The sequence below is a fragment of the Piliocolobus tephrosceles genome, chromosome 12, assembly GCF_002776525.5.
Source record: "Piliocolobus tephrosceles isolate RC106 chromosome 12, ASM277652v3, whole genome shotgun sequence".
In the NCBI taxonomy this organism is placed as follows: Eukaryota; Metazoa; Chordata; class Mammalia; order Primates; family Cercopithecidae; genus Piliocolobus; species Piliocolobus tephrosceles.
Genome location: NC_045445.1, coordinates 66,258,070 through 66,285,985, shown reverse-complemented (window position 1 = coordinate 66,285,985; position 27,916 = coordinate 66,258,070). Strand labels below are relative to the sequence as shown.

Below are 27,916 nucleotides of genomic sequence, written 5' to 3'. Positions count from 1 at the left end.
TCTTTTAGAACTCAGAATATCCAAGATGAACATGAAAGAACAAATTTGAAAAGCAGCTAGAGAGAAGTGGCCAATCACCATGAAAGGAAATCCCATCTGAATAAAAGTGGACTTCTCACTAGAAATCTTACAAGCCATGAGAGATTGTCGGCCTACTTTTATCTTTCTCAAGAAAAGAGTCAATAATTTTATAACTTGCCAAGTTAAACTTTATAAATGAAGTAAAAATAAACTATTAACCAGACAAACCCTAAGTGAATTTGTCACCACTAAATTATATCTGCAGGAAATACTCAAAGTAGTTATAAACATAAAAATTAAAAGATGATACATCATAAAAGCATACATAAGGACAAGACTAAAAATTTTATTGAGACTACAAAGCAACTAGCTAACAACACTATGAAAGGAACAAAACCTCACATATCAATATTAACCTTGAACATAAATGTTCTAAATACCCCCCATAAAAGAGAGAGTAAAAAATTGAATAAAAAAATAAAACTCAATTATAACTGCCTACAGGAGACCCACCCAAGGGTTAAAGACACCTACAGACTAAAAGTAAAGGGGTGGAAAAAGATATATCATGAAAATGGAAAACAAAAATGGGATGGGCAGGAATAGCTATTCTTATATAAAACAGACTTAAATTAACAGGAAAAAATAAAGAAGGTCACTATATAATGATACAGGGTTTAATTAAATAAGAAGATTTTACAATCATAAATATATATGTACTAGAGATCCCAGATTCTTAAAACAATTATCCTAGACATAAGAAAAGAGATAGAAAGCAATAAAATAATACAAGAGGACTTCAACACCCCACTTCCAGCACTAAACAGATAATAAAGGCAGAAAATAAACAAAGAAACCCCAGATGCAAATTGGGCTTTAAACAAAATGGACCTAATTGACATTTACAGAACATTCTACACAACAACCTCAGAATCTACCTTTTAGTCACCTGCTCATGTAACACTCTCTGAAATTGGCCATATGCTTGGGTATAAAACAAGTCTCAAAACATTTTAGAAAATCAAAATTACATTAACTGTCTTATTGGACCACAATGGAATGACATTAGAAATCACAACAAAGTAGAACCCTAGAAACTAAAAAAGTACATGGAAACTAAACAACTTGCTACTGAATGACCTCTGAGTAAATAATAAAATTAAGGAAGAAATTTAAAAATATTGGAAACTAATGAAAATAGACACATAAAATGCGAAAACCTCTGTGATACAGCAAAAGTGTTGCTGTAAAAAAAAACTTTATAGTGTTAATTTTCTACGTAATATGATACAAAGATCTCAAATTAACAAAGTAATATTCCATCTTGATGAACTAGAAAATCAAGGACAAACAGATGCAAAGCTGAAAGAAGAAAAAAAAAATAAAGATCAGAGCAAAAGTAAATGAGATTAAAACCAAAAAACAAAATAGATGCAAACGATCAACAAAATGAAAAATTGAATCTTTGAAATATAAAAATGTGATTGACCACAATCTAGATTAAATAAGAAAAAAACAGTAAAGATTCAAATAAGCACAATCAGAAATAATAAAGGTGACACTGCAACTGATACCACAGAAATATGAAATATCTTCAGAGACTATGAGGAGCATTTCTGTGTGCACAAACTAGAAAACCTAGAGGAATTGTGTAAATTCCTAGAAATTACAACCTCCTAAGAATGAACCAGGAATGAAAAGAAATATTTAATACACCAATAATGAGTAATACAATTGAATCAGCAATAAAAAAACCTTTTAATGAAAAAATAAAGCCCAAGATGAGACAGCTTCACAGCCAAATTTTACCACATGTACAAAAAAATAACTAGTATCAGTCTTACTAAAACTATTAAAAAAAAAAACAACTGAGGAAGAGCGACTTTCCCCAACTCATTCCACAAAACCAGTGTTACACTGATACCAAAATCAGGCAAAAACACCCAGCAACAACAACAACAACAAAACCACAACAGGCCAATATCCCTAATCAACACAGATGCAAACATCTTCAACAAAATACTAGTAAAGTGAAACCAACATCACAACTACATATATATATATATATATATATATATCCTTATGCATTGGATTTTATTATAGGAATGCAAGGATGATTCAGCCTATATAAATCAATAAATGTAATTTACCACATAAATAGAATTTAAAACAAAAAACATATGATTAGCACAATGGATACATAAAAAGCATTTGATAAAATTTAGCATCACTTCACAATTAAAAAAACCCTTCATGAACTAGGCATAGATGGAATATATATCAAAATAATAAGCCTCATACATGACAAACCCACAACCAACATCAAATTGAATGGGGAAAAGCTAAAATCATTCGTTTTAAGAGCTGGAACAAGACAAGAATGTACAAAATCTCACCACTCCTACTTGACATAGTACTGGAAGCTGTAACCAGAGCAAACAGGTAAGGGAAAGAAACAAAAGGCTTCCAAAAACAAAAAACAAAAAACAATAGATCATCAGGTAGATGTACTGGCAAAACAGGTGTCAAATTGTCTCTGCTTGCTGATGACGTGATTTTTCTACATAGAAAATGCTAAAGGTTACTCCAAAAGACTAATAGATTGGATGAATGAATTTAGTAAGCTTTCAGGATACAAAATCAACATTCAAAAATCAGTATCATTTCTGAAGAGAGGCAGAGCAAGATGGCCAAATAGAAGGCAACATCCCTGATAATCTCTCCCACAGGAACGCCAAATTTAACAACTATCTACAACAACAAGAACAAAAATACTTTCACAAGAAGCAACAATCAGTTGAGCACTCAAAGTACCTGGTTTTAACTTCATATCACTGAATGTGGCACTGGAAATGGTAGGAAAGACAATCTTGAATCATCAACATCCATGTGGTATGGAGGTAGAATCTGTATGCTTGGATCCAAGCAGTTGGATCTTTAATTCCAGCAAGCCTTGCCAGCACAGGCCAAAGTGCTCTTGGACTCTAAATAAACTTGAACACCATTCTAGGCCACAGGGACTGCAATTTGTAGGTGAGTCCTAGTGCTGACCTGGGCTCAGAGCTAGTGGACTTGGGAGGCATGAGACTTACTAAGACACCAACTTGGGCAGGTAAGCGAGTGTTTGTGCCACCCCTCCCACAAACCCAGGCCACACACCTCACAGCTCTAAAAGGTTTCCCTGTCTTCCACTTGAGGGGAAAGGATGAGTAAAGAAGACTTTGACTTGCATCCTTGATACCAGCTCAGCCACTGTAGTATAGGGTACCAGTCAGAGTCATAAAGGCAACCTTTTTAGACACTAGCTTCTGGATGACATTTGTTGACGCTCCCTGTGCCAGAAGGGAACCTACTGCCTTGAAGGAAAGAACCTAGTCCTGGTAAAATCCATCACCTGCTGACTAAACAGCCCTTGACCGTCCGAATAACCAGAAGCAATATCCAGGTAATATGGCATGGGCCTTGACCAAGACACTGCGACTTGGTGGCTTCAAGTGAGACTCAACAAATTCTCACTTGTGGTGGCTATGAGGAGAGACTCCTTTGACTTAAGAAAAACGGAGGGAAAAGGAGAGAGCCCTTTGTATTGTACCATATGTACCAGTTCAGCTACAGGAGGGTGGAGCCTCAAGTGGGCTACTGGAGTCCTAGATTCCAGGGCTTGTCTCTTGGGCATTTCTGGACCTGCCATGATCCAGAAAGGAGCCCATTTTCTTGAAGGGTGTGTCCCAGGATGGGCAGAATATACCAAAAGCTGACTGAAGAGCATGTGAGCATTAAGTGAATATTGGCAGTAACTTGGTAGTACTCCCTCTGGGCCTTTGGTGTTGGTGGCCATAGGGTGAGGCTCAACTGACTGTGGAGAGGGGAGGGAAGAGTGGGAAAGACTGCATCTTACGGTTTCAATGCCAGCTCAGCCACAGCACAACAGATCATCAGGTAGATGTATAGGGTTTTTGACTCCAGTCTTTGGCTCTTAAACAGCATTCCTGGACTCGCTGATACCTGGGAAAACTCACCACTCTGAAGAGAAGAACATAAGCCTGGCTGGTTTAACCACCTGCTGATTAAACCCTGTAGAGCTCCAGGGCTTTGAGTAAACATAGGCAGTAGCCAGGTAGTTGTTACAGTGAAACACGGGCGAGACCCAGTGCTCTGCTGGCTTCAGGTCTGACCCAGTGGAATCCCATAATCATTGCCACAGGGCTGTTTGTGTTACCCCTCCACTAATTTCAGGTGGCTCAGAACATAGAGGCACCATTTGCTTGGCAAAAATTAAGGGAAGAGAACAAGAGTCCCTGCCTAGTAATACAGAGAAATCCTCTGGATCTTATCAAAGACCGTGAAGGTACTACCTCTATGAGTCTGCAAGAACCACAGCATTACTCAGTTTGTGGTGCCCCCTAATGCAGATACAGCTTAGACCACAACACCCAAGTCTCTCTAAATACCTGGAAAGCTTCCCAAAGAAGGATGGGTACAAATAAGTCCAGATTGTGAAGACTACAATAAAATACCTAAATTGCCAATGCCCAAATACCAACTAACATCCATAAGCATCAAGACCATCTAGAAAAGCATGAACAGCACCAAACAAGCAAAATAATCCAGGGACAAATGCTGGAGACTCAGAGAGATATGTGAACTGTCAGTGCTGGAGAAATAGATATGTGAACTTTCAGCCAGAGAATTCAAAATAACTGTGTTGAGGAAACACAAAGAAATTTAAGATAACAGATGAGCAATTAATAAATCCTTAAGATAAATTTACAAAGAGATTGAAATAATTTCAAAGAATCAAGCGGAAATTATGGGGTTGAAAAATGCAAGTGTCATAGTTAAGAATGCTTCAGAGGCCAGGCACGGTGGCTCACACCTCTAATCCTAGCACTTTGGGAGGCCAAGGCGGGCAGATCACCTGAGGTCGGGAGTTCGAGACCAGCCTGACCAACATAACCCCGTCTCTACTAAAAATACAAAATTAGCTGGGCATGGTGGGACATGCCTGTAATCCCAGCCACTAGGGAGGCTGAGGCAAGACAATTGCTTGAATCTGGGAGGCAGAGGTTGTGGTGAGCTGAGATTGCACCATTGCACTCCAACCTGGGCAACAAGAGGGAAACACCGTCTTGGAAAAAAAAAAAAAAAAAGGATGCTACAGAGTGTTATCATAGAATTTATCAAGCAGAAGAAGGAAATAGTGAGCTCAAAGGCAAATTATTTGACAATTCACAGGGAAGACAAAAGAAAAATTTTTAAAAAGCACACCTACAAGATCTAGAAAATAGCCTCAAAATGGCAAATTTAAGAGTTATTGGCCTTAAAGAGGAGGTAGAGAGAGAGAGAGAGAGAGAGAGAGAGAGATTTGGTAGAAAAGCTATTCAAAGAGGTAATGACAGAAATCTTCTAAAACCTAGAGGAAGATATCAAAATTCGAGTACAAATAGTTTATATGTTTATGTAACACTAAGAAAATTTGATCCAAAGAAGGCTACCTCAATGCATTTAGTAATCGAACTATCAAAGGTGAAGGAAACAGAAAAGAAACAACATGTAATGGAGCTCCAATATGTCTGGCAACATACTATTCAGTGGAAAGCTTATAGGCACAAAGAAAGTGGCATGATATATATAAAATGATGAAGGAAAAAACGTTTATACTAGAACAGTATATCCGGTGAAAATATCTTTCCAACATGAAGAAGAAATAAAGAGTTTCCAAGACAAACAAAAGAGGAGGGATTTCATCAACACTAGATGTATCCTACAAGAAATGTTAAAGGGAGTTTTTCAATCATCAAGAAAAGATAATAACAAGCAGTAAGAGATCATTTGAGGGTACAAAACTCACTGTTAATAGTAAGTATACAGAAAAACACAGAATATTATAACACTGTAATTGTGGTGTGAAAACTGCTCTTAAATAGAAAGACTAAAACATAATGAGTCAAAATAATAATTACAACTTTTAAGACGTAGATAGTACAATAAGATACAAAAAGAAATAAAAAAGTTAATATGCAGAGAGATAAAATTAATTTATGGAGGTTTTATTAGTTTATTTCTTGCTTATTTGTTTGTTTATGGAAACAGTGTTAAGTCCTTATTTACTTACTGGACTATAGTATATTATTTGAAAGCCTCAAGGCAACCTCAAAACAAAAAATTTATAACAAAAACCCAAACAAGGCCAGGCGCGGTGGCTCAAGCATGTAATCCCAGCACTTTGGGAGGCCGAGAGGGGGGGATCACGAGGTCAGGAGTTCGAGACCATCCTGTCTAACACGGTGAAACCCTGTCTCTACTAAAAAATACAAAAAGCTAGCTGGGCGAGGTGGCTGGCGCCTGTAGTCCCAGCTACTCAGGAGGCTGAGGCAGGAGAATGGCGTAAACCCGGGAGGCGGAGCTTGCAGTGAGCTGAGATCCGGCCACTGCACTCCAGCCAGGGCAACAGAGCGAGACTCCGTCTCAAAAAAAAAAAAAAATAAATAAACCCAAACAAATAAAAAGAAATGAAATTGTACCACCAGGAAAAAATCACTTTCAGAAACAGGAAGACAGTAAGGAAGGAAAGAAGGAAGAGAAAGCAGCAATACTACCAGAAAATAAATAACAAAATGGCAGGAATAAGTTCTTACTTATCAGCAGTAACACTAAATGTAAATAGACTAAACCCTCTGATGGAAAGACACAGAGTATCTGATTGGATAAAATAACAAGACCCAATGATCTGTTGCCTACAAGAAACACACTTCACCTATAAAGACACACATAGACTGAAAATAAAGGGATTAAAAATATATTCTATGTCAACAGAAACCAAAAAAGAATAGGAGTTTCTGTACTTACATCAGATAAAATAGATTTCAAAACAAAAACTATGAGAAGAGACAAAGAATGTCACTCTATAATGAAACAGAGGTCAATTCAGCAAGAGGATATAACAACTTTAAATATATATGCACCCAACAGTGGACCACCCAGATTTAGAAAGCAAATATTATAAGAGCTAAAGAGAGAGATAGACAACAATACAATATTAGCTGTAGACTTCAGCACCCCACTTTCAGCATTGAAAATATCTTCCTGATAGAAAATCAACAAAGAAACATCAGAATTAATCCTCATTATAGACAAAATAAGTTTAATAGATGTTTATAAAACAACTCAGAGCTGCATAATACTTATCTCTTTAGAACATAAAACATTGTCAAGCATAGACAGTATGTTACATCACAAAACAAGCCTTTAAACTACACACACTGGACCCTGTTTGGGGGCAGGGGTGAGGGGAGGGAGACCATCAGAACAGCTAATGCACGTGGGGCTTAAAACCTAGGTGACAGGTTGATTGTTGCAGCAAACCACCATGGCACATGTATGCCTATGTAACAAACCTGCATGTTCTGCACATATATCCTGGAACTTAAAGTAAAATTAGAAAAAAAAAAAAAGAAAAGAAAAAAACATTAAAAAAATTGATATAGCATCAAGCATCTTCTCTGACTACAATGAAGTAAAACTAGAAATCAATAAAAAGAAGAATTTTGAAAACTATACAAACACATGGAATTTCAACAATATTCTCCAGAATGATAAAGAGTTAAATGAAGTAATTAAGAAGGAAATACAAAAAATTTCTTGAAACAAATGAGAATGGAAACACAATATACCCAAACTTATGAGATATAGCAAAAGCAGTACTAAGAGAAGTTTATAGTTGTAACTGCCTACATCAAAAAGAAAAAAAAAAACTTCAAATAAACAACCAAATGTTGCATCTTAAAAAGCTGAAAAAACCAGAGCAAACCAAACCAAAAATTAGTAGAAAAGAAATAATAAAGCTGAGAGCAACTATATGCCAATAAGTTGGAAAATTTAGAAGAAACAAATTCCTAGACATATACAACCTATCGAGATTGAATGATGAAGAAATCCAAAATGTGTATAGTCCAATAATAATAATGAGATTGAAGCTGTAATAAAAATTCTCCCAGCAAGTAGAAGCCTGAGACCTGATGGTTTTGCTCTTGAATTCTTTCAAAAATTTTAAAAAGAGCTAACACTGATCCTACTCAAACGATTCTGAATAATAGAGGGGAGAGTGCTTCCAACCTCATTCTATGAGTCCAGTATTATCCTGATACCAAAACCAAGCAAAGACACATTAAAAAAAAAAGAAAATTACAGGCCTATATTGCTAATGAATATTGACGCAAAAATTCTCAACAAAATCCTAGCCAAGCAATTCAACAACATACTAAAAAGATTATTCATAATGACCAAGTAGGGTTTATCTCAATGATGCAAGTATGGTTGAACATATGCATATCAGTTAATGTGATACATCATATTAACAGAATGAGAAACAAAAACCACGTGATCACTTCAATTGATGCTGAATAATTATCTGATAAAATTCAGTAGCCCTTCATTAAAGAAAACCCTCAAAAATCTGGAAATAGAAGAAACATATCTCAGTGTAAACAGCAAAATGAATAAGGTAGTATTATAGATTATAAACCAAGCTATAAAAGAAATATCTGTTAATTGATGCTGATATAAATGATAGACTCTTTTCTGTAATTCTATAATTACTCTAAAATGGAAGTATATTAAAGAAATAACAGTTCAAGACAATTTCTAAAAATATATTACTAAAATAACTACATCTTGGTAGTTAAAACTAACAGTGTAAGACCTAACATTTCTACATAGAATTTTCATGCCCATTTTTTCATTTTTTCCTCTGATATCACTGTGGTACAAGCATTATTGTTTTTAGTATTAATATTATATTCATCCCTATTTTGTGGGAGAAAATTAATGCTTAGAAAAGATAAGGTGACTTTACAAAGATCACTCATCCAGTAAGTAGCAGGGGCTGGAACTAAATCCAGGCATTATGACTTCATATAATAGGTTCTTTTCATTCCACCATGCTGCCTCCCATGTCACCACAAAACAAAGATAAGGGATTAACATTCTCTAATGAAGTGATTTCCATTATAACATCTGATCTGGCATTACTGTGTCTAAAATGGAGGCAAGAGAACTGTAATTTATGAGCTCTGGGAACTTATTAAGATCAGATAAGTTATCAATAGATTAGTTTGTTGGTAATGGTGGTGGCCATTTTCTTGTTTGTTTTATTATATTCTGCTTTGATAATGCCCAAGATTACTCTTTTAGCTATATTTTTGTATATTTAGATTAATATGTTTGTTGTGTTTTGCCATATTTGGATCTGTTCATATCTCTTTGGGTACTAATTTCTTATTTCTTCAAGTGACAGAGGATAATGTTCCCTCTGTCTTTTAAAACTTAATTAAATTATGTATGGCTCATATTTGTAGAATTTTCAGATTCTAAAAATATGTAGTTTAATTATAAAACATATTTAAATATCTAATATATTTACTATAAAAACATCCTAAATTAGCTGGTAATTGAAGATAATTTTTTGTCCTTAACCAAATTAAGAAGAAGAAAATTTAGAGTAAAATTTTTTTCCTAGCCAAAACTTCTCAAACATATATTCAGAATATGTTCCACTCTAATGTATGGTGCAGTTACATGAGGATAGCTAAGCTAATTCGACATTGAATGTTTGACTCAATTAATGTGAACTGGATCATTACTAGAAAAGAGAAAAGATTAGGATAATGTGAGTTAAGTGCAACCTGAATGCTTGTCAGTCTACGGTGCCAAGAAATTGTTCCTTTCCAGAACAAGTAAACAAGAGTGCATCTGAAGGGAGGTAGCAGGCAATTTTTGAGCTTTTCATACCATGATCCCTTCTTATCAGTACAATATTGCGACTGAAGATTTAAAGAGTGAGAATGTATTTGAATTAGACAGAGAAAGTAATGTCACCTTGGACCAATTGTCTTAAAAGAAACACAGACTGAATTGGGAGTGAGGAGATCTAAAACCAATCCTAACTGGTGGTTAGCAAATGATGCCTGGATGCAAGAAATGTAATAAGCAACATATTTAAGCACATTCATCCAACCAATCAATTGGCCATCTCCTACTGATTGTAAGCCTGTATGTACTTGTGTTGAGATTTAAATCCCACTATTGTGTAATGTTGAAAATATAGGTAGCCCGCTTTTATTATTGTAAATCCAAAAGCCATCACGTTTGACTAAATAGTAAGAAATAAAAGGTGGAAATGACATTGTGAAGAATGCTATGAAACTCTTAGGCTTGAAATTCTTTGAGGAATATTTCTGATGTGTAATGAGTACTCCAGGGAGAAGATTCAGGACATAATCAAATTTTTTAAAAGTATTTTGACTCAGGTCTAAGGGTTTCCTGCCTATTGACATAATTATAATACCCACATAAATAAAAGAATATAGGTTTTATGTTTGTGAATATAACAACTATCACTAGCCCTGTTGGTGAATTGTACATAGTTCTGGTTACATTTCAGATATAAACACTAACCAGCACACTTCACTTTAATGAAAGGTTAGGTAGTAATTATAGTAAAATATCTAAGATTGGAAAACAAATTTTTATTTTACTTTAATCCAACATATTTCCTTTAGAAGTTGGTATGCCTAAATTTCAATTACATGTTTGTACTCTCATTAGAGAAAAATTAAATTTTTTACAAACTTATATGATGAACCATATTCTCATCCTTACTTGCTTTTCAGATTAGATACACAGCACTCTGAAGAAATGAACGCCACCGGATCTGAAGAGCAGTTCCACGTTATAAACCACGCAGAGCAAACTCTTCGTAAAATGGAGAACTACTTGAAAGAGAAGCAACTATGTGATGTGCTACTAATTGCAGGACACCTCCGCATCCCAGCCCATAGGTAAGTATTTTTATGTATACAGAATGGTTTTGAGTAGGGCAATTATAAATAAGAGATAATAAGTACATGGATTATAAATTGGAATATTTGTAAAAATACTTATTTTCCTATATTGAAAAAGTGCTAGCCTATGTGATTCGTTTCTCTCTGTATTATTTAGAAGAGCCAAACTTTGAAAAGACTGATGATGGAAAGTATAACACAAACACACCCTCTAAAAAACATCAGTTTACATGTTTGACCTTTCTAACTTCACTACACTTAATTGTAAAAGATTTTATGGAGAAAACAGACTCACTAGTGTTACAAACTTGCTGAATCCATTTCATGCTTTTCAGTGAAATTATTGACTCATTTAAATTCCTACCAATATTTCCTATTTCCAGGTTGGTTCTCAGTGCAGTGTCTGATTATTTTGCTGCAATGTTTACTAATGATGTGCTTGAAGCCAAACAAGAAGAGGTCAGGATGGAAGGAGTAGATCCAAATGCACTGAATTCCTTGGTGCAATATGCTTACACAGGTAAGTGCTTAATACACATTAACTCATAATGACCCTACATTATATAACACACATTACTATTAGTAGCAGTAGTAGTTATTATTGCTACTGCTACTACTATTCTTCAGTTTCCTCAGTAGTAGTAATACTGCTACTAATACTACAAAGGTGAGGAAACTAAAGAATAGAACAGGTAAATAAATTTCCTAAAGTAATGAAAAGGCATAGTCAGGACATAAACCCAGTAATATAAAAGATCAAGAGGTATATAATATGTAGAAATACCTTATACATGAGAGCAGACAGCTATTTAACAAACATACAGGAACAACTCTGCAATGGTGTGGGCACATTCTTGTTTGTAAAAAGAAGAGTGAGAGTGGGATTTTCCAATCCTACAGTAGACATTTAGTCATTCTATTCATTCAGAATAATTTTCATATCTATTCAAACTGTAAATAAAGGTAACAATGAGTTTGGGGACTAAAAAGTATTTTGACTTTCATTCCAGAATGATTATTTCATCTTCAGGGTCCCTTTGTATTAAAATACTTTTATTTGGTTATGTATACTTAGGCTCTTCTTAAGACTAAAAGCTTACCTCCTAGTTTTCTCCAACAGAGTCATTTTCAAACATTTTCGCTTGCACTGTCTGTAAAATAATTTTGAAAAACGATGTACTCTCCTTACATTTTCCATTAATGACTAAAATACCTTGTAATTTTAAGTATTTGTAAAGTATACATTCCCCAAATATTGTAAACATTAACCTTTTTATAAAGCACTATTAAGTTTGCATTTTAAATGTATCTAACAAATCTCAATCCTATGAGAATTTGAAACAATTCATTTAAAAATATATCTATATGACAGTCCCTCAAAAGTTAAACAAAATAGCTACCTTATAACTCAGCAATTCCATTCGTAGTTATATACCCAAGAGTTAAAAACATGTCCACACATTGTGTACACAAATGTTCATATAAACATTATTCATAAGTAAAGAGTAGAAACAACCCAAATGTTTACAAACTGAGGAATGGGTAAATCAAATACGGTATATGAACACAATGGAATACTAATAGACAATAGAAAAGGAATGAAGTAGTAATAGATACTACAACATGGATGAACTTTGAAAATATTATGCCAGATAAAAGAAGCTTGTCACAAAAGATGGCTTATTTTAATATACCATTTACATTAAATGTACAAAATAGAAAAATGTGTAGAGGCAGAAGGTAAATTATTGGTTGTAGGAATATGGAGGGAATTGGGAATGAATGTCAATAGGTATGAGGTTCCTTTTGGGAGTGATGAAAATGTTCTGTAATTAGATAGTGATAAAGGTTGCAAACTTTTTTGAATATACTAAAAAACACCAGATTGTACATTTTGAAAGTATCAATATGATGAATCTGATATGATTTAGATCCTAATAACAATATGTATGAATAAGCTTTTATTTCAAAGTTGTTCCTGTGCCACAGCCCCGCAATGTAGCATAGTATACTTTGGGATAGATGAGGAATGTGACTTCCTTTTATGAGGCGAGAAAAAAGAAAATTATGGATAGGACACTGGGAAAGTAAAACCTGTGTGGTAACAACTGTTTTGGGAGCAGACCATTTTTTAGGAAGGGTATGTAATGGAATTTGAGGTACTGAAATTTCTTTACATCAAATTGATCTGTGTCTCAGATAGGTTTTATATAGCTCTAGTAGTATGCATGCTATTTGAAGACCACTGTTCTAACAAAACTACTTTGAAATTTCACAGTACTTCATTCCCTTCTTCAACTTTCACCTTTCTCTTGACAAGCCTTTAAACAAAAATATTTCCTAAGTTTCCATTATGCTCTAAAATTTCAACAAACTTTTTAAAATTGGGAGTGAAATAGAAAGAACTTTATTTCTTCTACCTGATACATTTTAATCCTTAGAAAACATCTTTTTTGTTCCCAATGAGCATTCGTAGGATAAAATAATTCAGCCAGCTGGCTTGACTATCCTTTTACTCTTTAATGAAGTGAAACTTGAACCAGCTCCAAACAGCCTTTCTTAAGCATGCTTGTAACTGAATACTGTACACTGTAATACACAATGCTTTCCTACTGTACCCGAGACATTTATAACTATTTCTCCGAATGAATATTCTTTCTAATAAACAGACCAAATGTAAATGTCTATAGCAGATGAATATTTATATCTGAATTGGAGAATAGTTCATATTTATCTAGGTCTCATGAGATATGGGCAGGGCGCTCTCTTCAAAATCAGAACAAGAACAACACAAGAGAGTCTGCTGATGGGCTGGACCCCTTTACAATGTATTTTACAGGTTGAACTATGTATACAGGACCTCACAATATGTATTACTCTTTTCTTCATGGTTATGCAACGATATGGGCCCCATATTAAGGTATTTTAGAAGGAAAAACTTTAGAGGAATAGTTTGTAATTGATATCAGCCATTTGAAACATTCTTTATAACGTGGCAAAAACAATAAAAAGCAGGGATGACTCATAAAGATAATGTAATTTTTGCAATAACTAATCAATAATACTTGTTCCAAAAATAATAGAGACATATAAATATAAAAGGACTAACTTAAATTGCTTCTGATTCTGTTTTTAAAAATTCATTACAGATATTTTCAAAAAGAGTCAGATTTTTTTTATAACAAAGCAAATAAGTAATTCTTAATTTGTAGACTCTTGGCAACATATGCTTCCTCTTGAGACAGTGCCAGGGGTCAATTCCAGAGATAATATTTTGGGCAAATACATCTTTACCAGCTAATGTAGATACAAAAAATAGACATAAAAGCTCAGTGTTCTTCTTACAAAATAAATGAACAATTAAGCTTAATGCGTTTCTTATTTACCAAGATGTTTACCTCCTCACAAATGACAGTTACTTGCATGGCCAATTGTATGATTCTTATACGATATGACATAATGTTCTTTGAGTCATAATGAAACAGTTTTTTCAACTTTATGCAGGAATGATTTAAAAATTAAAATTGCATGCGTTTAAGGTACAACGTCATAGTCTCATGTACATATGCAATGTGAAATGATCGAAATAAGATTTAAATGCAGGCCTAAGATGATAAAGAAATAACAAGCTGCTCTTCTTTACAATAATGTTATTCACTGTTTCTTTGCTATAGTCATTTTTGATAACTTAATCTGGTTCATTTCAGCCATCTTATTAGTGCTTACGGACAGACTGTCTTGCATATATTAGCCTCAAAATGTGCTCCAGAACTGTTGAAAAGCACAGCTCTACTAGAGAGGAAAATAAAAAGAAATTTAACTAGTTGACATGTCCTTTATTTTTATGGAACTTATAATCATTCTTTGCTTTTTCAAACCATCTAGGAGTCCTGCAACTGAAAGAAGATACCATTGAAAGTTTGTTGGCTGCAGCTTGTCTTCTGCAGCTGACTCAGGTCATTGATGTTTGCTCCAATTTTCTCATAAAGCAGCTCCATCCTTCAAACTGCTTAGGGATTCGATCATTTGGAGACGCCCAAGGCTGTACAGAACTTCTGAATGTGGCACACAAATACACTATGGTAAAATCAGTTGCTTCAACTTAACTTGTAATAAAAATATGTTAATGTTGTAATAAAATTAATAAGCAATATAAACTTATATAACTTGTAGATGACGTTCACATATTATATATTCAACAAAAACATTTATCTGGTTGAGCTGCACTCAAGCAAGCTTTTCCTTTTTTGAATTACAGATGTTTAATTAAATCCCCAAACTTGAGGAAATAAAAATACTGCCACAAAATAAATTGTACAACTGGATATTTCAAGTAGAATCTATAGAATTAAGATAATGTTAATTCTCTGATGTTTTTGCACAATTAGAGCTTTAGTTTGTAAAATTGCACAAATTATGATTTATAAAGAAAGTGAAGTGTCTTTCAATAAGGAAAAATGCTAATATTAATGGGTCAATAATTGTCAGAGCTTAAAAACTACCAAAATTAGTGGCACAATCTCAGCTCTCTGCAACTCCGCCTCCTGGGTTTAAGTGAGTCTCCTGCCTCAGCCTCCCGAGTAGCTGGGACTACAGGTGCCCGCCACCATGCCCGGCTTATTTTTGTATTTTTAGTAGCGATGAGGCTTCACATATTGGCCAGGCTGGTCTTGAACTCCTGACCTTGTGATCTGCCCGCCTCGGCCTCTCAACGTGCTGGGATTACAGGCTTGAGACACCGCGCCCAGCCCAGATAATTTTATTGAATGAACTTCTTTATGTCTTAGTAACAAATTTTACTTTGGTTAAAAACAACTCACAGTTCAATTCATTAATGCAACTAACTTAAAATCCCTTTCAATTCTATTAACAAATCAAAGGCAAATGTTCATAGGTGATAATTACTTAAATGTTGCATGTGATAAGATAGAGCATATTAAATGGACAGAGGATATTCAATAAAGCCTTACAATAGATGCTAATACTTCCCTGATGCAGAGTAAAAATAAACTTTTTAACCTCTGAAGGGAAGGACACAAGATGGATCATTTTGTGAAACCCAATCAAAATATTTCAAACAAATGAAATTGCTTCAGTTATTTAATATTAAAAAACAAAAAGCAATTGTATACAAGTGAACAATAGAAAGTCACACGTTGAAATCATAAATGTAGCATTTTTTAGAATAGAGATGCATATAAAGAGTATTTTTCTGGAGTTTTATACAGAAGGCAATTTTTTAATTTCTAAAATTTCAATTGTTTAAAAACTTCTTATCAAATCTTTCTTCCTCCTACTTCCCACCCTAGGTCCATTGCTCAAAATTTGAAGTTTGAAACATATTCCTCAAACAATACCATCATATGGAGAATCATATTATAATGGATTGACATTTTAAAATATATCATTTAATTACACCATTTATGTTCCTGTGTCCTAAATACAGATGCCATATAATTTAAGGAACAGGAGTTAGGAAGGTCAAAGTTTTATTCTACCACAAAAAATAAACATGAAAACTTCCTATTAAATTATTTAAGTTCTTGAACTAAGTATTAGCAGTTTCCTGTTTAGTATTACACACTCGCAAGCAAAATACATTCTGAAAAAAAAAAAGTTTGAATTATTTTTGTTGCTCAAAATGAACTTGTCTTCCTTTTCCTATTATGTGACCAAAATGGAGTATTGAAGCAGGGTGTGCATGAAAATGTAATACTGTTGTCTCTCTTAATCTCTCTTCTTTAGTTATGTTAGTATCTATTGTAAATACAGGAATATATATAAAGATCTTGCTATAATAATGTTTTTGCAGTACTGTATTGATAGTTTAATAATGTAAATAATTTTAATGTCTAAGAATAATATTAAACAATTTAGGGATTCAATTGTAATCATGTGCATTGGTAGACTGAACAACGTAGATTGCCTTCCCTGATGTGAATGGTCCTCATCCAGAAGTACCCTCACAGACACACTCAGAATGCTATTTGGCCAAATGTCTGGGTACCCTGTTACCCAGTCAAGTTCACACATAAAATTAACCATTTAAATCATATAGATAGTTGTCTGCACCAATGAAGCATTTAGCAAATACGTGATAGTCATTTGGTAAATTTTGCAACAATGTAAGTGTAGATTATTATAAAATGAATAGTTAATGCAGGGCACAAAAGAAGTCTCCCTTGGAAGGTGCATAGAGTAAGTGTTTACCTTGAAATTAGGAGCAAAATAATTCCCAAATAAAACCATTTAAAATTCGTCTTTAAGTGAATCTAATTATTTGTATACAGTACTGGATACTGCAATGCAAAATACGGATACTTTAAAATTACACTTACTTTTTATTTAGACTAATCTACTATATTGCCCAGCAATTTTCAATAGTCCCATTAGGAAGCAATTCTGGAGTCATAACAAATTCTATCAGAAAATCTGGGTTTTTCCTCTTTGTTTTTAATTGGAAAGTGGGTAGAAAGAAGATACTGAGTTGTCCATAATATTAATGCAGTTTCAGAGTTTATATAAATTATCGGTACTATATAACCTTAACTTTTATAGCTTTATATTTGTCTAAACTCTTTCACAAAAATCCTATCACTTATGAAAAGCAGATGCAATATCAAACAAAATGCAGTAAGCATGATTTCAGAGGCTTATGTTTGAATCCAGACTTTGCCACTTACTCCATAGGGAATCAGACAACTCATATGACCTGCTTTCTTATGAGACTAATTCCGCTTTCTCACAAGATCACACTGGTGATGACTTAATGCTTGTGAAATAAATCAGTAAAGTGTGAAGTGCTGTACAAGTGTAATGTATTAATAGTTGTGCTACTATCACCATTATTTGTATAAGTGGGGGGGTCTTCACCCAGAGACATCTGCTACACTAAGAACAGCAGTTCTCTTTCAATTGTTTGTCTTAATCACAAAGGGTTATTTGTCTAAATAGGTCAGTTTGAAACTTACGGCAATCAGAGCTTTCTGATGGATATGTCAACATTGATGACTGCTGTATGGATAACTTCCTTATTTGATTGATTCACTTCCACAATGACTAAACTAAAAGTAAAGCTGAGGTGGTGATTCGATTTATTTAGAGACCCCAATTATTCAGAGATTAGCTTACACTGTTCCTGGAATATCTGTTTATTGTACAACATCAATTGCAAGTTAGGTATGTTTATCTTTATTTTAGAAATATATTTCATTTCATTTAAAACTTGAGATCTTCACTATGAGAAATATTAAAAATGATCATTCTGTTGTCAAACAAAGAACATGTAATATTTATAAACTAGAAAAAATATGATGGTGTTTTAATTTAAAAAAATGAAACACAGATGTTTGAAACTATATATTTGACAAAATACAACACAATGAAAGAAGAAAGAATTGAGATATAATATATAAATTTATTTTTTTTTGAGACGGAGTCTCACTCTACTAAAAAAAAATACAAAAAAAATTAACCGGGCATAATATATAAATTTAAAAGACATCCTCCCTCTTTCCTAAAGAAAAAAATTCATAGGAGTCCTTTATAGATTGTCCTGAACCCATAGATTGTTACCAATTGTAAAAGAGTACTTTTCTCTTGGTCAATAGAAGATCATACTTTTCCATAAAAGGAAAATTTTCATCATTTTTTTTTTTTCTTATCTCTAAGGAATTCAGTTTCTTTCTGCCTCACATACATAGCCAGAGTTAACTCTCCTACGTTTTCAAGATAGCCACCACCTTAAAAAGTTCCAGCCTTTTTCTTATGACTTTTGGCTGAAGACCAGCTGGAGAGTCAGCTCTGAAGTCATGAGCTGCTGTTGTCACATAGAGCAGCCGGGAGCAAAAAGTGCCGCTTTTGACTCCAACACTCTGCCTGTGTGGGCTGTGAAGCAGTTAAAGCTAACCTTGTGTGTTCTATAAATAATTCCCACTGGAAGCATTTGGCCTCTCAGCTTCAGAAGGCTCCCTGTTATCCATGTCACGGGTAGCAGGAGCACCTATTTTTTGTAAGTGGATACATCTGTGTCTCTTGCATTTTCTGAAGTTTAAGAACATGAAATGCTTTGATATGCTTATTCCATTAAGAAATTTCTAAAGTGCAGAGTTTTAGTAGATGACCTTTCTTTTCTAGGAACACTTCATCGAGGTAATAAAAAACCAAGAATTCCTCCTGCTTCCAGCTAATGAAATTTCAAAACTTCTGTGCAGTGATGACATTAATGTGCCTGATGAAGAGACCATTTTTCATGCTCTAATGCAGTGGGTGGGGCATGATGTGCAGAATAGGCAAGGAGAACTGGGGATGCTGCTTTCTTACATCAGACTGCCATTACTCCCACCACAGGTATGGAAAATCACCTAGGTAATTTAAAATATAGTTCTGAACTACCACTAGGCACTAATCCGTTTCTTATTTGCCTAATTTTATTTTCTCAGAAGATTCCTGGTAATTTGAGGGTACAAGATTTGTTTCACAGAAGGACATATTCAGCCATCAATTAGAGGCATTAATAAAAAACAGAAAAAAACATGGCTAAAAAAAGCTAAGGTTAAACCATAAACATCAGAATACTCATTAGTTTCATTTTCACCACATAATATTTGTAAAAAGCTGGGAAAATGGCTAGGCTAATTTTTTTTTTTTTTTTCTGCATGCCTTCTAGGCAAAATGTTAATAATTAGTACAATAGCCTTCCAGAGGAGAGTCTAGGAAGGAGTCAGATCCTGAATAATATCTATTAATATTATCTGCTATAATCAAAAAATGCTATCATACTTTGGATGCACTATAACATAATCATAAAGGCATCCTCACCATATATGTTGAATTGAAGGATTATAGCAAAGATGATTCTAAGAACAAACACCTTTGAATAAGATCCAGGGTTAACTCACCTCATACTGAATTTTGGAATGCAGTCTCACCACATAATTTCACCATTGGTGATAACCAGTTTTTTCTCTGTAGCAAATTGATCAATAAAATTTCTAATACATGTGGATATATTGCACATATGCATGTAATATATACTGAATTTGTGGCTATAGGCCTCAAATATCATCCAAATTAAAAACAGAGACCTTGTATAGATTTAGTGGATCAATAATGTTATAAATATTAACATGAATCCACTTTTATAACAAAGTTACTAATTAAGTGTTAATATTGAAAAATAGATTGTTAATCTGCTGATGATTTTTCCACTTTTCTTTTTTTTTTTTTTTGAAAAGGAGTCTCGCTTTGTTGCCAGGCTGTAGTGCAGCAGTGCTATCTCAGCTCACTGCAACCTCCGACTCCCTAGTTCAAGCGATTCTCCTGCCTCAGCCTCCCAAGTAGCTGGGATTACAGGCACGTGCCACCACGCCCAGCTAATTTTTGTATTTTTAGTAAAGATGGGGCTTCACCATGTTGGCCAGGATGGTCTCGATCTCCTGAACTTGTGATCCGCCTGCCTCAGCCTCCAAAGAGCTGGAATTACAGGCGTGAGCCACTGTGCCCAGTGGATTTTTCCACATTTTTTAAAACTTCCAGCTGTTAATTAAATTTCATAGAACTCTATGCACGCTCTTAAGAATCTATCCATATGCAATGAAAGAACATTGATTACCTTTCTGGTTATAGCAAGTTTATCCAAAGAGCAAGGCAATAGTAAAGCCAGAAACAGAAATAACAAATATATATGTAATTTTAGATCCAAGGTTCTAAATCTTTGGATTGATAGATGATCTTTAGAATCTATGGAAATTTTATATTTGAGTGAACGTTTACACTTATGTGTATTATTCTCAAGAAAGGTTATATGATATATGAGATTCTCAAAGACTGCCTTTCAAAATATTCCTGGGTCTGTGAACTTATTAAAAATACAATTTCTCATGTTCCACTGCAGACCCAGTTAATCAATTTCAGGGGAACAGGCTGAAGAATCTGTGTATTAACAATTTCTCCTTGTGATTTTAGGCATAAAAAACTTAAGATGCACTGGTGTAAGATCAGAGTATTATATCTTTACAGAGCCTTAAGTCTATAAGACATTTTCAGCAAAGTGAACCTCTTAGTTTAAACTTCTGTTATTTTATTGGAATGGAGGGAAATTTCTAGCCCAAATATACAACCAACAGTACTGTGGTAGCCCACCTCTGAGTATGCCTTAGACCTAGAATATGGACTGTGTGAACTTTTCCTGTTGATGGTAGTGATACGCAATATCATGCAAATATAGGCTTTCCAAAAGAATTTAAAAGGTGACTTTACAAGTATTTTAGAAATGAAACATATAAAAAGGATGGTGATGAATCTCTGAAGAGTATTTTTAGGGAAAAATACATAGCCTAGTTTTTAGACCTATTTCTAAAGCATGTGCATTAAGCAAATGCCTGGACTCTCATGAGGCAGGTCAAAATAAAGATCCATCAGATATCACAGGCGGAGTGAGAACAGAACTGAAATTAACACACGGAGAGCAGGAAAATTCAGAGAAGTTTAATGTAATAAGATTACCTCTTCTATTCCAGCAACCTGCTCACTATTCCTCTCAATGTCCCATGATACTGTGGAGCCAAAACTCCAAGGGAACCAATCTAAGATGACTCTTGACAACATTCTGAAATATACTCTTGACTTCTCTCCAACTCATCTCATGAAAAATACTTTACCTCACTTTTATCAGTGTTAAATAAGGTCACTGTCTGCCAGGTAATGATAGTTAAAAAGAATTGGTCATCTCTTTTTGTTAATATGCTGGCTAGTTACTAAGGCATGTATCTCAACTCAGTTAAAAAGCACCTGCTTTCAGAATACTGTACAGAAGTGATCAGATGATAAAGATACCATCCACCATGTCTGTTATTATTTTAACTGAGCATGTTTGCATGACCATCACTACCAACACAACTACCCCAAATCCACCAAAAAGATTGCTACTTGTGTTAGCCGCATTCAGTAGACTAGGAGATTCTTGCTTGTGCAGACACAGCCATTCTCTTTGACTGCTTTCCGCGATACTTTCTATGAGTGCTTTTTGATGTTTGCTCCTTTAAATTATATGTGTACACATTCAAAAGATGAATAATGTGTCAAATAAATCTGCAGAGATCATTAGCTACTACCAGCAGACTTTTAGTTATTTTCCTTGATAAGTGAAAATAAAAATCTTACTAAATAACAAAAAAACATTAAATAATCAAACTTCTACCTTTAGGTTAGCTCAAGTTTTCTCTACCTCTACCTCCCAGGCTCAAACAATCAACCCACCTCAGCCTACAAGTAGCTGGGATTACAGGCACATGCAACCACACCTGGCTAATTTTTGTATTTTTTTGTAGAGACCGGGTTTCGCCATGTTTTCCAGGCTGGTCTCAAACTCCTGAGCTCCAGCGTTCTACACACCTTGGCCTCCCAAAGTGCTGGAATTACAGGTGTACGCCACTGCGCCCAGCCTGCAAAGTTACATAAATACAAATATGTTCTTTCTAATGGTGAACGCTCTGTTCATATGCCGTGCATCACTATTTTGCAGTTACTGGCAGATCTTGAAACCAGTTCCATGTTTACTGGTGATCTTGAGTGTCAGAAGCTCCTGATGGAAGCTATGAAGTATCATCTTTTACCTGAGAGAAGATCCATGATGCAAAGCCCTCGGACAAAACCTAGAAAATCAACTGTAGGGGCACTTTATGCTGTAGGAGGCATGGATGCTATGAAAGGTAAAAATAACTTAGAGTGTCTTCATTCAAAAAGGATACATTCTTAACAGCCTGCAAATTATAAGGGTGATATTAAAGCCATGTTAAATGAGTGCACCTAAAGCGAATTTTCATAAACAGTGTGCTTTATATGATGTTGTGACCTCATTTTTCTACTTACCTTATGAGACATAACCTTTCAACTAGTGTTGAACTCTTAATAGGCACTTTTACTTTATAGAAGGTGTTTTAAAATTTGAATATTTACTTTGCCATATTATATCTTTTCAAGGAAAACTTATTTAATGTTTGTGAACCCAAAAGTATGTGAGACAGGTCTCAATGAATTTACAAAGTTTATTTTCCCCAGGTTAAGGATGTGCCCATTCTGAACCCCAGGGGGTCAGGGTACTGCTTGATTTTATACATTTTAGGGAGATATCAGACATCAATCAATATGCGTAAGGTGTACATTGGTTCTGTCCAGACACGCGAGACAACTCAAAGTGGGGACTTCTAGCGCATAAGTAGATAAGAGACAAATGGTTGCATTCTTTTGAGTATCTGATTAGCTTTTCACTGAATACACAATTTACATGTGAGGGAAGTACAAGAACACTCACTTATGCCTTAGTCTGGCTTAGAGAATCTGCATTTTTTTCATAAACAATAAAGCAGAGGAAGCAATCAGATACGCATTTGTCTCAGGTGAACAGAGGGATGACACTAAGTTCTGTCATTCCTTTGTCCTGCACCTATGAAAATAAGCTGTCAATTTGCATTGCCAGGGTGAAATTCAAAGTTAACTGCTTAAGGATAAGCATCTGGAGGCCCACAGGGTATTTCCTTGTGGGTAAATTGTGAGGGAGGTATGTAGCTTAAAAAAAAAAAAAAATCTCAGTATTTATCCTATTTAAGAATAAAAAGGCGGGGAAGGTTTGCCTGATGCAGTTCCCAGCTTGACTTTTTCTTTTGGCTTCTTGGCTTGGGGGGGTCCCAAGATTTATTTTCCTTTCACATGTTAATCACAAAGGAAAGAGACTGCACCTGGCAAAAGGTCTGGCTGCTGGCCACTTGTAGAAAGAAGCTATAATAACAAGAGTGAGGTGCAATATAAAGAGAGCAAGATTTGCTTTCCCATGCTAGTAAGGGGAGGAGTGGGTGGAATTCTTTCCAAAAATTCCTACTCTTCCATTTGTAGAGGGAATGTGGGGGTTTTAAAGAGAGGATTTGGAATGCAGAATAGGCAGCGTGGCTAGGAAGTGTCAGGTGTTATGACCCACTTCAGTGGCTTGTCTTGAATTATTTATTGTTCCATCTGGTTAAGGGGCTGGTGCCATCGTGGCTAGAGGTGTCTGGTCTGTATCAGCATGTGGCCCCTGAAGCTTCTAAGGAAATAGTTGACCAGATGAGTGAGTATGGTGTGTGTTTATCAAGCATCTAGGTAAACAAATGTGCATAAGGCATGGGAGCATAGAATGGGATAAGAAAGGGAGTAGAGGAAAGAAAACATTCCAAGGATGTAAAGTTTATCTCAGAGCGACATCTTGAAACTGGGGGATGGTGGGAAATGAGGAAAGGATACGGGATAGAAAAAAAAAAAAAGTTTAAAAACTTGGTTTGAAGTCCTACTGGAATCACATTATTTTCTTTGATATATGTAATTGAAAATTGGAAGACTATATAGTAACTATGCTTATTAATCATAAGCCCATAAAACAAGAGATTGCAAATGCAATTATCTGCAGATTTGTAGTGTTACTTGAAGAACTGATGTTCTTCAGAAAATAACAAATAACAATATTTTTGTATTTTGTAACAATAATGTTATAAGATAAGTTTTATAGGACAATGAGATCCTATAATTAATTTCCAGTCTGGCAACTTGAGGTTTTATTGCATTTTGTTGACTAAATTGAATATTAATAGCATATTAAAAGATTTATTGTTTGGTATTTAAATTACAAGAGTATTAAATAAAAAATGCAAGTGCACTTGTCCTTCATTTCTGACTTTGCAAAAAGCCTAATTTGCATTGTGAGACATGGAAAATTTTGTGTTTGTTTGGTTTTTGTGTTTGTTTTTTATCTTTGGCATTTTATTCGGGCTAATCTTGGTTAACTTCTTGTTACCATAAAGAAATGTATTCCAACAAATGTTTATAAGTATCTATAACTCCTTATCAGTCTCTAAAAATGAGTGAAATATGAACCTATAATCTCTGGACTCTATTACCAAAGTTTGTCATGGAAATAAATGAGGGGATGAGACACTTTTGAGTTCCTGGTATTTGGAGACACTATAAAAGGCTCATGGGACGTTGCAGACCATTAAAAGAATAGTAAAACCTTACCTTTTTGATGACTTAATCTTTTTTTGTTTGTTTTTGTTTTTGGTTTTTTTTGTTTTTTTTTTTTTGAGAGGGAGTCTCGCTCTGTCGCCCAGGCTGGAGTGCAGTGGCCGGATCTCAGCTCACTGCAAACTCTGCCTCCCCGGTTCACGCCATTCTCCTGCCTCAGCCTCCTGAGTAGCTGGGACTACAGGCGCCCGCCACCTCACCCGGCTAGTTTTTTTGTATTTTTTAGTAGAGATGGGGTTTCACTGTTTTAGCCAGGATGGTCTCGATCTCCTGACTTCGTGATCCGCCCGTCTCGGCCTCCCAAAGTGCTGGGATTACAGGCTTGAGCCACCGCGCCCAGCCTTGATGACTTAATCTTTGATTGGCATTTTGCAAACATCGTTTCTAATCCTCACAATAATGTTACAATAATGTCACCGCTACTTTGCCCCTCTTAAGGTTAGATAGCCAACCCAAGGACAAACATGAAGAAAGGCTGGAGATGAAATTCTTATTCAAATACGATGTTCCTTTTCCTACACTGCCACTATTACAGACAAAAGAACACCAACAAAACTCTTTGGGGATTTTAGAATCTATTAGAAAACCAGGGTAAACACGTAGTAACGAGAAAAAGGAAAAAGAGAAAAAGAAAGAAAGAAAACCTAAGAAGTCTAACAAAAACATTAAATGGGCAGCATTTATCTGTATAAAGCAGTATGACATTGAAAACTGTACTACTTTACATATTTTCACAAAACTATAAACATTAATTTCTATACATATGCCTTTTCTTATAGTGTGTTGTTTCAGTTATTTTTAAAAGATGTTATTGACTACATATTGAGTACCGTGTACACTTCTTGGGTGACGGATGCACTAAATTCTCAGAAATCACCACTAAAGAACTGACCCATGTAACCTAAAACCACCTGTACCCCCAACACTATTGAAATTTTAAAAATTTTTTAAAAAATAACTTTTATATTTTGATGTTTAAGAAATACAGTGCTTCCTCAGTCTCTAATTTCCTCTCTGACTCATATAACAAGCTCAGAATTGCTGTTAAATATAGGTATCACACAAATGGCTGGGGCTAACTGTAACTCCTACAACATATTTGAAAGAATCATTAGAAAGTGCTAAGTATGATCACAGAGTCAAAATTGTTAAATTGTCAATTAGTAAACTTTGGATGTCTTGTACATACATAGTATTTTGCAAATTTTTATTTATTTAAAAAATAAATTCTGAATAAAGAGTATGGCAGGAGACAAAGTAAAGGCTAATCTTGTCACTTTCGGAACATTTGTAAAGTAAATGGAGGAAATTGTTACATCAGATATATTTACTACTGCAGGAACTACAGTGTTCTCAACAACACTGATAAGTTTGATGGGTTTTGTTCACTCTTGAATAGATTACGAACAAACATTGGGTAAGAGCATAGAAATGAATTGAGAAACAATATATCAAACATTCTGGGGCAGAGAGTTATTTATACAGAAAAATTTTAAAGGAAAAGATAGTAAAAAAATGAATTTATATTTTTCCATCTAATATAGAGCTGCCCTAGTAAAGCAGCTAGAGAATATACATTTTGATTAGCTGAAGAATTGCTGGGGGTGGACAAAGGGGCTGGAGAAGTCTTCAAACTTTGATATGTAGAACTACCAGTCATAAATGCTCATGTTGCAGTCAAAAGTTGTGGGATCATTTTATCTTCTATATTGAATCTAATGCCTTGAAAAATTTAACCTGGCATGATTCACACATCTACATTTCTCAGTGTAAATCTTCTACATACAGCTGATTAATGTAGACTTGTACAATTTTCTAATCACCCCACCATTCATATCTTCATAATCATAACAATGAGTGCAGACTAGCTTTTATTTCCTAATCTAAATTAGGTCATCGGTAAAGTCCACTGACAAAAAGAGAACTAAAAGTTAAAATTATAGCAAGCAGATAAGAATACAGACATAGGAAGACTGGGATGAGGAAATGGAAAGAAGTAGAAAACATTCAGAGAAAACTGACTGGTTAAACATAGAATAAAAGTAGATGTCAGTTTGTAGTTATTTCAGTTTTAACATTACCATTCAAAGATATTTAATGTAGAAAGGATGTTTTGATAGGTGTTATAATTTGACCTCTTAGCAGTAAATATAGTCAGTAGAGCAATTGCTAATCTATAAATCAGTATTCAGTCAAATCCATGTTATCAGTGAAAGAGGCAGTAATGATAGAGAAAGAGTAAATGAGTCCCTGTGTATTTACAAGTTTGTATTAGAAAACCCAAAATTTGGAACACAAATACTTACAGTGCACTATTCACTAGAATATATTTAAAGTTAGAGGAAGGAAACACGGTTTCCGCTAATTCAGTCTGATCAACGAGCAGCTATATATTTAATATACACTCTGCTTAAATTTTGACTGGATATGACCCCATACTATTGCCCTGTAACTGCCAGTGGGTTTGCTTCAAATGTTAACTACATCTTCATTATAACTAATGGACTGCATTTTCTTCACAAATCTCCCAGTAAAGGAACAACTGGAAAGTATTTTTGCTTATTACTGTGGTTGACTTTGTGTAATTGGGATGAAATTTTTTAAACCTGCCACAAACTCTATTAGATACACTATAGATGTAAAAAATAATTCTATCATTTTCCACCCTGCTTATTATTCAGAAGTTTCCCTGTTGTGCAGAATCAGCGTTTACTAAAAAATAGCAGCAGCTATTACAAATGAATGGTAAGAAGCATTGCCTACTGAAGTGACAATTCATTATGACAGTAGTGATAGTTCACTTTGTCAATAGTGACAGTATACTATGGCAGTAAACTTTGTACATTAGTGATTGAACAGAAAATAAAATTATATTAACACTTAAAGTAATACCTTGTAATTCTATATTTTCAACTGTAATATTTTGTGCTACTGAAGCGGGTTCATTGTCTGGGGTAACACACGAGGTTCGTTGTCTCATGGCCACAGACATCAAAGACGTGGAC

The 27,916-nt window shown here is 34.6% G+C and overlaps 1 protein-coding gene across 2 annotated transcripts in view; it reads left to right on the top strand.

Annotated features, from left to right (window-relative positions):
• Positions 1-27,916, top strand: part of KLHL4 (kelch like family member 4) — a 179,105-nt gene that overhangs the window by 112,951 nt on the left and 38,238 nt on the right. For both annotated transcript variants that reach the window (XM_023202337.2, XM_023202338.1), the window contains exons 2-6: positions 10,692-10,859; positions 11,246-11,382; positions 14,748-14,944; positions 18,999-19,211; positions 22,387-22,573. In XM_023202337.2, coding sequence (XP_023058105.1) covers positions 10,692-10,859; positions 11,246-11,382; positions 14,748-14,944; positions 18,999-19,211; positions 22,387-22,573 — 902 coding nt within the window. The remainder of the gene's footprint in view (positions 1-10,691; positions 10,860-11,245; positions 11,383-14,747; positions 14,945-18,998; positions 19,212-22,386; positions 22,574-27,916) is intronic.